Here is an 11,864-nt window from a genome sequence, read left to right on the forward strand (position 1 = left end):
AATTCTTGTTAAGGTACTACTGTTCTACTTGCTTACGGAACTATAGTTTTATGCTTATGTATCTGCAGTATAAGTTCTTGTATTCATACCTGAGCGTCTCCAGCCTCCAGTGTGGATCCTCCAGTCCAGCAGACAGCAGCTTCACTCCTGAGTCTCCTGGATGGTTGAAGCTCAGGTCCAGCTGTCTCAGATGGGACGGGTTGGAGTTCAGAGCTGAGGCCAGAGAAGAACAACCTTCTTCTGTGATCAGACAACCTGAGAGACTGGAAAGGAGGCATTGAAGAACATCATGTGACTAGAATAACCATAGAAAAATATATAGCAGCACTTTCTGTATACTGACCTGAGGGTTTCCAGGTGACAATGTGGACTCTCCAGTCCAGCAGACAAATGTTCTACACCTGAATCCTGCAGGTCGTTGTTACTCAGATCCAGATCTCTCAGATTGGAGGACTGAGAGCTGAGAACTGAGGACAGATGTTCACAACTTCTCCTTGACAGGCTACAGCCCCTCAACCTGAAGAGATATATAATTTTAAATAGTTACACCTGACTGTGAAATATTAGTCTTATTTTTCTCGTTACTCGTTTCCATGCCTCTTCTGCATAACTGTAGTGTAGTAAACCATGAAGTAATTTCAGGGCACTGGTGAGAAACTTGATATATCCATCCACCAATTTGCCGGATTGTTCTTCAAGTGCCAAGACGTGACCAAGATGGACGCAATCAACCGAAAGGGTCGCCAGCAGAAAAATGTAAGAGACACGTAAGATATGTCTGGGCGATGCTCCTTGGTTAAACTTGTCAAACAACTCAACATATGTTATTTCCAGATCAAATTTTGCGTATATCTACTTGGGTTTGTGGGATCAGAAGACGGAGGACAGGAAGAGGATTCCTTCAGTGTGGTCGAGTTCCCCGATAACTCCAGAGACGATGAGTTGTAGCAGAGGAAGCAGTGTATTTTACTTAGCTTTCTTTGTTGTTTTTTTTTGTTTTTTTTGCAACAGGAATATTTTGCTTGATTCTAACATGATCTGAGAGAAACACAGTCTACACAAGAAGTCATTCAGTAATGTTAAAAATAGATATATATAATTTATATAATAATTGTGTAATTTGGAGGGTTTTTTTTTTTTGTATTGATACCCATCAATGAGCTCATGAGGAATCTTTGTCATATTTAAAAAAAAAAACAAAAAAACAGCTATATTCTGACCCGAGAGTTTGCAATTTCTTCTGACATCATTAAAAAAAAATCATTGATCCTCACTTGAAAATTCAGCATAACCTGGTAATGCTATGGCTGCAAAGTCTAGATCAGAAGAGTAAACAGCATTTGAATATAAGTATATGTCCCATAGAATTCTTCTCAAAGAAGTTTTTTAAACGGTTGTACCCTTACTTGAGAGTTTCCAGGTGACAATGTGCACTCTCCAGTCCAGCAGACAACAACTCCACCCCTGAATCCTCCAGTTGGTTGTTACTCAGGTCCAGCTCTCTCAGTCTGGAGGGCTGGGACTTGAGCAGCAAGGACAGACGTTCACAACTTCTCTCTGACAGGTTACAGACGCCCAAACTGAGGGGAAAAAAAAGTGTTGTCTGTTTTATATTAGTAAGAATTGTAATAAGCAAAACATTGAATAGACAGTTTTTGGAACATGGTGGGTTTTTAATGGTTTTTAATCTGACCCAACTGCAGCAGGACGGAAAACGGGATCTTTCAGCATTTCGGCATGATCTTTTATTGTTTGATGATACAAGCAGCCAGGAGTGAGTTACCGAGCAAACCCAAGGTCCCAACAAAAGGCAACAAAAAAGAGGTGAGCAGGGGACGGTCAGGGCCAGAACTAAAAGATCAGGAAGAAGAATAGCTGGAATGTCTTGCAAAAAAAGGAACTTTTTTTTTTTTTTTTTTGTTAAAAATGACAGAAACAACAAAGATGACACTGACAGATGACAATATGGAGCCTTGGTGAGTCCAAGGATGGCGCCTATACAACTTTTTGACTATACAAGTAAAATCAGGTGATTGACATCTGATGTGTGGCCTGAGCAACGCAGAGAGAGCAGCAATATCCTATGACAGGTAGTTTTTAAATTATTCATTCTTTTCATCTGTATAAGCATGAGCATGACTTTTTCCTGTTGTTCCCTCTTTAAATAATGTTGCACTAAATCAAACACTGATCTTGGCAATCAAATCTGGATTATGTTATGTCACGGTTACAAAACACTGATCAGAAGTGGAAACAGCATAACAGATGTCATGAAAAAATGTTTCCACATTTTAAAATAGCAATAACCTAAGAAATCTTTCTGATGAATGATCTATAACACATTTTTACAAATGATAATATTCTGACCTGAGAGACTCCAGGTGACAATGTGGACTTTCCAGTCCAGCAGAGAGCAGCTGGAGCCCTGAATCCTGCAGGTTGTTGCTTCTCAGATCCAGATCTCTCAGACTGGAGGAGTGAAAGCCGAGAACTGAGGAAAGACTTTCACAACTTCTGCCTGACAGGTTGCAGCCACTCAACCTGGAAAAAAAAGTCTTGTTTAAACTCATGGGAATCCTAACAAGCAAGACATTTAACATTTAGATTTCCCATTATCTATTTATTATATTTAATTCAGTTTAATTTCCTCCCACAGTCGAAAAACATGCAGCGGATTAATTATTGAAAAATTATCCCGAATAAGTGAGTGTTGTCGGTCTGACTGGCAACCAGTCCAGGGTGAACCCGGTCTGTCGCCCGGTGACAGCTGGGATGGAGGCCAAGTCAAATACTGAATTTGAGATCCCCCGTTGAATCACTTTGTGTAATATATTTTGAATATAAATCGACAATTTTGTTACGACGCATTTTAAAAAGGATTTGACACTGGAAAATCCCCATTTAGAATCCTTTACACCTTTTCAGAAAAAAAATTGTTTTCTGACCTGAGTGTCTCCAGGTGACAATGCGGACTCTCCAGTCCAGCACGCAGCAGCTCCAGACCTGAATCCTGCAGGTTGTTGTTTCTCAGATCCAACTCTCTCAGACTGGAGAACTGAGAGCTCAGAACTGAAGACAGACGTTCACAACTTCTCTCTAACAGGTTACACTCACTCAGCCTGAATGAATACAATATATGAATAGTTACACTTGACATAAAACAGTCAAATATTGAATTTGAGAATGCACATTGAATCACTTTGAGTTGCATAAATTGCGACAAACTAGCATCTTAAAAAATATTTGACACTGGAAGATCCTCTTAAAGAATCATTTAAACATTTTTAGAAAAACTTTCTTGTGACCTAAGAGTCTCCAGGTGACAATGTGGACTCTGCAGTCCATCACAGAGCAGCTCCAGACCAAATTCCTTCAGGTCGTTGTTACTCAGATCCAGGTGTCTCAGACTGGAGGACTGAGAGCCGAGAACTGAAGACAGATGTTCATAACTTTTCGTTGACAGGTTACAGCCACTTAGTCTATGAAAGAATCAACAATGAAAGTAAATTCCTTTGATTATTCATATTTGAATCCAAACTATGTATAAAAGGAAATTGAAATTCTTAACAAACTCAGCATTTCATCCACTTACAGCGATTTCTTGGAAGCCTTGACCAATGGCAATAACCTCCATAGAGCTTTTTCTGAAGCAGAGTATTTCCTCAGATCAAACACGTCCAGATCTTCATCAGATGAGAGTAGGATGAAGAGCAGAGCCGACCAGTGAGCAGGAGAAAGATGATCTACTGAGAGACATCGTGATCTCAGCTGCTGTTGGATCTGTTCCACGAGTGAATGATCTCTGAGTTCATTCAAACAGTGGAACAGATTGATGGATTTCTCTGGAGACAAGTTGTCACTGATCTTCTCCTTGATGAATCCAATTGTTTCCTGATTGGTCCCTGAGTGAGGTTCTTTCTGAGTCACCAGTCCAAGGAGTTTCTGATTGGTCTTCAGTGAAAGACCAAGGAGGAAACGAAGGAACAAATCCAGGTGTCCATTTGGACTCTGTAATGCCGCCTCCACAGCATTCTGATAGAAGTCTGTTTGAGTTGAACTCTCGTAAAAGACATGAGACGTCCATGTTTGTTTCTTAGGGAGCAGATTGATACCAGAATTGAAGAAGGTCAGATGGACATGAAGAGCAGCGAGAAACTCTTGAACGCTGAGATGGACAAAGCAGAACACCTTGTCCTGGTAGAGTCCGCTCTCCTCTTTAAAGATCTGTGTGAACACTCCTGAGTACACTGAGGCTGCACTGATATCCAAGTCACACTCTGTCAGGTCTGATTCATAGAAGATCAGGTTGCCTTTCTGCAGCTGCTCAAAAGCCAGTTTTCCTAAAGACAAGATCATCCGTTCGCTCTCTGGATTCCAGTGTGGATCTGTAGCAGGTTGTTGATGCAACTTGGTGTTCATCAGTTTGACCTGAACAACCAGGAAATAGATGTACATCTCAGTCAGGGTCCTGGGCAGCTCTCCTCCCTCTCTGGTCTTCAACGCGTCCTCCAGGACTGTGGCAGTGATCCAGCAGAAGACTGGGATGTGGCACATGATGTGGACACTTCTGGAGGTCTTGATGTGTTTCATGACTCTTTGGGCCTGCTCTGCATCTCTGAATCTCTTCCTGAAGTACTCTTCCTTCTGGGGGTCTGTGAATCCTCTGACCTCTGTCACCATGCCAACACACTGCGGAGGGATTTGATTGGCCGCTGCAGGTCTTGTGGTGATCCAGAGGCGAGCAGAGGGAAGCAGATTCCCCCTGATGAGATTGGTCAGCAGCACATCCACTGAGGCGGACTCTGTAACATCAGTCAGGATCTTGTTGTTGTTGAAGTCCAGAGGAAGTCGACACTCATCCAGACCGTCTAAGATGAAGGCAACCTGATATTCTTCAAAACGGCAGATTCCTGCTTCTTTGGTTTCAGTGAAGAAGAGATGAACAAGGTCCACCAAGCTGTACTTTGTCCCTTTCAGCACATTCAGCTCTCTGAAGGTGAATGGAAACAGGAACTGTATGTCCTGGCAGGCTTTGTCTTCAGCCCAGTCCAGAGTGAACTTCTGTGTTAGGACTGTTTTCCCAATACCAGCCACTCCCTTTGTCAGCACTGTTCTGATTGGTCCATCTCTTCCAGGTGAGCCTTTAAAAATGTCTTCTCGCCTGATGGTTGTTTCTGGTCTGGTTGACTTCCTGGATGCTGCTTCAATCTGTCTGACCTCATGCTCATCGTTGACCCCTGCAGCCCCTCCCTCTGTCATGTAGAGCTCTGTGAAGATGTCATTGAGAAGAGTTGGGTTTCCTGCTCTGGTGATCCCCTCGAAGATACACTGAAAGTTCTTCTGCAGTCTGCACTTCAGCTCATGTTGACACTCAGCAGCACGAGTTCCTGGAGAAGAGTCAGTGTTGTGCTTTTCAGTCATTCAGACAATCTAAATACTTGAAATGGAGATGAGGTGAATCTCCAGTCTTACTGCTCTGCAGACGATCAGCCAGCTCCTCCTCCTTCATTCTCCTCAGGAGGTGCAGTGTGATCTTCAGAAAGGCCTCCCTGCTGCTCTTCCTCTTCTCTTCATCTTCACCCACCAGCACCTCGTCGTCCTCAGTCTGACTCCAGTAGCTCTCTGGGTAATCTGTAGTCAGGAGCCTCTGGACTCTCTTCATCTCCTTCCTCACGAAGCTGATCATGTTCTCCTCCAGCAGCTGGAACAGGGTTGAAGGTCAACATGAGCAGTAGAAACACCATCAGATCTTTTGTGGTCCACTGAAAACCCTTGGGGTCTACAGAGTACAGCACTGACACTGTTGGGACCAGAAGGTCACTTGAGTAGCTCTGCTTGACAGTGGTGTTTGTACATTTACATACCATAAGTACAGAGTCCAGGTGTGTTTGATGCTGCTGGACAGACGGACCACTGAGAACATCTGACTTCAACTGATCACCTCTGAGGGGAAAAGGGGGGAAACTAAGATTCAATCTTTCACTCAGAGTGAAAAGAGATGTGCTGTCAAACAAGAGAATTCAGGTAAAATGTTTTTCTAGTTTCAATCTGAAGGACTTTTAGTGGAAAATGCCAAACATGGATGATTTATCGATCAATGATAACAAAGTCTCCTGATCCTGTGGAAGGTTTAACTCTTAGTCCTCCACATCGATTCAGGTTGTTTTCTGTTCTTTCACTTCCTGTTTTATTTTATGATATTCAGCTTTACACTCATTTTACTGCCCCACTTCCTGTCCCGGTGTGTCTCCTGCTTCTTTGATTCTGTGTCACCTTGTTTTCTTCCTGCTATGGGTTTCTACATGAATTACTTAATTTGTTAATTGAGATAAATCCATTTGTTCCTTGACAACTTTCAAATATAAGAAATAAGTTCTTCTTTTCTGTCAGAACAAACTGATCTTTCATCCAAATCATCTCAAATGACTGGAAACCCTCCAAAATTAATTGATGAACGTGAGATAAAATGAAGACAATTACCAAATAACTATCACAAAATGACATAGAAAAGATGGTAAACATTTTAAAATGACGGTTTGAATTTCCAACATAATGTGTGGCCAGAATGTTAGAAAAGGTGATGAGAAGACGGTGATGAGGATGGATAACATCATCCATCAGGTTTATGGACGGAGGAAGAGACGACATGAAGTTTGTTTGTGTGTGAGAAGAGGATGCAGAGAATAGTTAGAGGCAGGAATTATATATATTATATATTTCCATTGATTTTAAATTTTTAATAAAACCAACATCCACGCTTTTGCACAGACAAAAAAAGAGAAAAATAATTATATTATTCAAAGTTCAAAGTTCCATTCAAATCCATTGAACTGTCACTTCTGAGGGACACACAGCTGGGTCCGGGTCCAGGTCCAGGTCCAGATCCAGGTCCAGATCCAGGTCCGTGTTTGAGCTGCTGCTTGGGGCTTCAGCACGACCAGATTCAGAGGATGAATAATGACGGTAGAGTGATTTTTGCTCATTCAAGCTCATTCATCATAAATTATCAAAGTGATTTGAAAACCTGCCTTGAAATATCAGGATAAAATTCACTCAAACTTAGAATATTATTCTAAATTATCATAATATCAGGATCAAACAAAGACGGTTGTTTGTCTGGAGTGCGTTTTTTAAATCTGACCTTTGATCAGTGGAACGTCCATGTTTGAAGTCTGTTAGCCAGTGTATCGACCTGTCATCTCTGAGGGACAAACAACTGGGTCCAGATCCGGGTCCAGGTCCAGGTTTCAGGTCCAGGTCCAGGACTGAGTTGGCTCTCAGGACTTCAACACACAGAAGTGAGAGGGTGAATAATGATGAGCTCTGACATGGAGATCAGTCACAGACAGTTGGAGATCATCTTCTCACCTCTGAGCTTCAGTCTGGACATCATCGTCTCCATGCAGAGCGATGTTAGATGCAGGGACTCCCTCCTCTCTGTCCTCATACTCATTCATAGCAGACTGTACGTGCGCACACACACACACACACACACACACAAAAACACAGTGTGATCATTCAGTACTACAATGTGCTCACATGACCTCTGATCCTCTGAATTTCAACTTTGTCGGAGCTTTTTTTTATTTGTTGTTGCACTTTCTCATCTATTATCTTCTGTCTGGGTTCATCTTCTCCTCACTTCTGGTTTTTATTTTGATAGCTCCTACTTCATGACCTTCATCCTGCATCACAACCTGACAAGTTGCTGTACCAGTTCTGGCACTCCCTGGATTCACATTTTGATTTTATCTGACCAGCACCGCAACTCGTTTTTATTTTTTTTTAATTCATCTAAGAAATGGCTAATACTGCAACTGTCACAATCACCACATATTTAAAACAACACGAATTACAAAAACACCCCCCCTGTGCCTTCTCCTCTTCTTTTACAGTAAATATGGTCTAAAAGCTCATGTTCCTTCCACAATTTCTGTCATAATCTGGGTATTCATCTAAAAAACTGGTTCTATTGTGTACTAATAACCTCTTACAGCAGAGTCTCTGTCCTTCACACTGAAGAGGAACTCCTGCTAAATGAGATTTCAGAAATTGCGCCAGTTCATGGTCGGGTCCAGGAAAGCGCCGACGCTTTGACGTCAAAATACAACTGGAGTTGGTGTTGAGCTCGTTTTGGTGGAAGTCGTTTTCTTGAGATCTTTCAGGGTTGGTATCTCAGGCTGGCTGGACTGTATGTCAATCCTGTTTCAAATTGCGCAGTAGAGATAGATGATAGGGTAACGGCTATTTCTTTAATGACATGATCCGGCCAAACTGTCGTGTATTCAGTTGCTTGCGATTCACTCATTTTTATACGGCACGGTTACATTTGTTTTGAAAGGCTGACTAATATTTCTTAATTTACAATTACTAAGATGATTCCTTTGGTTAGTATTCAGATTTATGATTCAGAAAAAAAAACAACCATTTCCTCCCGGTGCAGTGGAGCAGCATCATCTAACACCGTCTGAATGAGGATGGTATGTTTGATAAAAAATAAGTTAATGAATTAAATTAATAGCAAAACAAAACTTATGAACGACTGCTCGTGTTGTAAAACAAACACCTACATCAGAAGATAAAAAATATTTTGAACTTGTGTCTCCTGTGAACTACCGGGACGTCCCCCTGAGTCCGGATATCAAAATGAGCCATAAAAACACAAAATGTTATCCAAGTGATCAAGTTCTGACATTTCGCTGTTTATCTGCTGGGATTCTCACCTGCTGAACTCCCTGCGGGTCGACTTGCAGAAACTCTTCCTTCTTGTGGAGACCAAATGCTGCTCTTTCTCACTCCTGTTGTCTCTTGGAATGAAGTCACACCTTCAAAACCTGCAGTGTTAAGGTTTTTAGATTTTCATGTGTCAATGAGAGATGTAAAAACCAGTTGAACCTGTTTCAGATTTATCTCCAATGGGCCAGTGTTGTAAAACATGCAAACATGTACATACAGATAGAGAAGATAAACAACGATTCTAAAATGATGTTTCCTGTGAACGACCAGGACGTCCTCCTGAGTCTGGAGATCAAAAGGAGCCATAAAAACATAAAATGTGATCCAAGTTCTGACATTTTGCTTATTTCTCTGCTAGGATTCTCTGCACTTCAGATCGAAATGTCATCTGCAAACATCATGGTCCATGGAGATTCTTGGGAAACCTCATCTGTCAGCCTGTCCATCACCACTGCAAACAAGTAAGGGCTCAGGGACAATCCCTGATGCAGTCCAACCTCCACCTTGTATTTTCTGTCACACCTCACCACTGTCCCACGGAGGGCATACATGTCCTGCTCCAGTAAACATACTTTTCTACCACTCCAGACTTCCTCATGCAATACCATAGTTTCAAGCTAAAATACAGTGTGGGCCAAGTCAGAGGCGAGACTGGTTTGATGTTCATTGAAAACTTATTGAAATGACCTCATTCTGCATATTGAACCTGGAACTAACAAAGCCTATGTTATTGCCTATAAAACATTAATCATCAAAAAAGCATTCATTTCTCATGGCTCTAACTGCAAATTTCCTAGAGAAAATTTAAGTGAAAACATTTTTCAATAGGCAAACAGCAACCAAATAAAATTCCTCCAAGGAAAAATCAAATGTCCTCTAGCAGCCAAATCCACCTTTTGATTAACCATTATTCTGGGAGAGGGTGTAGTTGAAAGTGGACACTGGTGTGTAACTCCATGAGTCCATCAGAGGGACAGCACATGTAACATGTTTTGGAGATGAATTTGTACTGAGATGGTGAAGATCTCAATAAGAACAGAGAAGTGGATACGGAGATGGAGGCAGCTGATTCTGGCAGCCCCAGAGGGGAGCCGCCCCCCTAACATAAGGAGGATGTTGAATGCAGTCTTTCTTGACATATATAAAGTCATGTTTTTGGTTTAGCTATTTTTCACACTATATTTCTTGGCTTAAAAAACAGTTTATCTGCAAAAAGGATCAGCAGATTATTTCATCGCAGTGATCATACTGAATTGCTAAATGTCACTATGTGTGTGTGCGTGTGTGTGTGTGTGTGTGTGTGTGTGTGTGTGTGTGTGTTAGAGGCCTGGAAAGGTGTGCACTCAAACGTCTCTTAAGATGAATGAACCAATTTAGTGGAGTATTGATTAGAGGAATTGACTGAAACATTGTAGAACACCAGCGTCTCTATCCAACGTGCAACACACACACATACACACACATGCACACACACTAACACGCACACACATGAACACACACACACACACACACACACACACACACACACACACAGCCTCTTCATTGGTCAAATCAATTACCCTATGAGTCTGTTTACACTCTCTCTCCCTCGCACTCCCTGTCAAACACACACACACACACACACACGCACACACACACACACGCACACGCACATGGAGGCAGGTATAAGGCCGTGGGTTTTTTTTTCTAATCGACTGGTAGCACTGGAGGGCCGATTGTAGGCAGTTTTCAGATTAGAAACCAGCACAATCTTCGCTGCAGAGGCCGGATTCGATCGGCGTTCATGAAAACTGTTCCATACTGGACGCCTCCATGATGCCCAGTGAAGGAGCCTCCTCCCCAAAAAAGAATATTTTTGTGTACATCCCGTGCATCCTCTGGAGTATGTGAGAGAGGATGACATTCTTGTGACTTCTCTTAGATTATTTCCTGCGAAATCTTTCACATTCTCCTCCACTATATAACCTTTTCCCCCCCAGGTTTGGGGGGGGAGGTGAACTGTCAATCACAGGATCACATGCAGAAAAAGTCATAGCGGCACACACACACACACACACACACACGCACACACATGCATGCACGCAGAGACTCGGTCTGGTTCGTCCTGTTCTTCTGTACTTGAGCTACCCATACATCAGACGATTTTTAGAAAGTTTGGAAAAGACTTGTTGATCATTTCATACCTGCTCGTTTTTAGAGTTTTAAGTCTCAGCCTGGTCTGAGACTGAGATTGGACAGAAACTGTGAATCTTACAGGGTCACTAATAACAAGAAAAAGGGTAGATTCTTTCAGTCATTTTTTCCCCACCATGTAATGTTTTCAGCGGGTATTTGCAGAGCCTCTGCTATTTCAGTTCATCGCTTTTCTTTCCTCTCGGTCGTGACACGTTGGAGAGTTGACTCGGTTGTTCTCCCTACAGCTCCTCTCCCTGGACACGCCGTATTGATTGGGAGATCCTTTGCCGATACCGTTCATCCGTAATGCCAGCAAATACCATCTCTGACCTCCAGTACCGATCTGATGATTATTTGTATACCAGGTTTCCTTTTTCCAGTTTCGTTGGAACTCATCCATTGGTTTTTGATTGTGTTACGTCTCCATAAAGGCTGTAAGAATTGGGATTATATCAAACATATAGTCGTAACCCAAGACTAGGAAATCTACAACTGCTCAGATTGTCACTGAGATAACTGCAACTCCAGTAAGACTCCATTAAAACTCTAAATATTTCCCTCTGATTTTCAGTTTTTAGTCTGCGACTAGATAAGATTCAGTATCTACTTTGTGAAAGAAGCCCCCAGTGTCGGGACCACGGTAAATAGGGGAACACCCAGTGAAAGGAGCCTTATGATAGAAAGCAACGCACGAATCCTCGTCCTGTCACCCGTCAAGGACAGACAAAACTTTTTTAAAGATCCAGCTCGGGATGAGACCGCCTCGGATGTGCCGCGTTGGATTTTTTTCTTTTTTGTTTGTCTTGATTTTTTTTGAAAAAGTTTGAATCTTTGGTCACAGATCTGGCTGAAACACAGTTTCTCCACGGGCCTCCACAGATACAAAGACTGTCAACATCCAAAAATATGCTATTTTTCTGTTGATTTCCCCAATGCTGTTGGCGTCTGAGTTC

General features: G+C 42.1%; 1 protein-coding gene and 1 long non-coding RNA gene across 2 annotated transcripts; both read right to left on the reverse strand.

The window, feature by feature from the left end:
* Position 1: 1 nt before the first annotated feature.
* Positions 2-5,524, reverse strand: LOC147226995 (protein NLRC3-like). Its single transcript, XM_086159117.1, has 8 exons — positions 5,473-5,524; positions 3,593-5,387; positions 3,306-3,479; positions 2,946-3,119; positions 2,368-2,541; positions 1,407-1,580; positions 344-517; positions 2-263 (listed from the first exon to the last, which is right to left on the reverse strand). Exons 1-8 carry the CDS (start codon positions 5,507-5,509, stop codon positions 41-43), a joined length of 2,925 nt encoding a protein of 974 aa, XP_086015243.1. The 5' UTR covers positions 5,510-5,524; the 3' UTR covers positions 2-40.
* Positions 5,525-6,761: 1,237 nt separating this feature from the next.
* Positions 6,762-8,803, reverse strand: LOC147226996 (uncharacterized). Its single transcript, XR_015107082.1, has 4 exons — positions 8,724-8,803; positions 7,369-7,463; positions 7,142-7,283; positions 6,762-6,926 (listed from the first exon to the last, which is right to left on the reverse strand). It is a non-coding gene; the product is annotated as an uncharacterized LOC147226996 (long non-coding RNA).
* Positions 8,804-11,864: the final 3,061 nt, after the last annotated feature.

This window comes from Fistularia commersonii, chromosome 14 (genome assembly GCF_037954325.1).
Source record: "Fistularia commersonii isolate RoL2024-O1a breed Wild chromosome 14, RoL_Fcom_v1.0, whole genome shotgun sequence".
Lineage (NCBI taxonomy): Eukaryota > Metazoa > Chordata > Actinopteri > Syngnathiformes > Fistulariidae > Fistularia > Fistularia commersonii.

Coding starts and splice junctions, on each gene's coding strand:
- LOC147226995 (XM_086159117.1), bottom strand. CDS start 5,509: ATGAAGGAGGAGGAGCTGGCTGATCGTCTGCAGAGCA. Junction 3,480..3,592: donor AAGGCTTCCAAGAAATCGCT/GTAAGTGGATGA, acceptor ATTCTTTCATAG/ACTAAGTGGCTGTAACCTGT. Junction 3,120..3,305: donor TGTCACCTGGAGACTCTTAG/GTCACAAGAAAG, acceptor GTATTCATTCAG/GCTGAGTGAGTGTAACCTGT.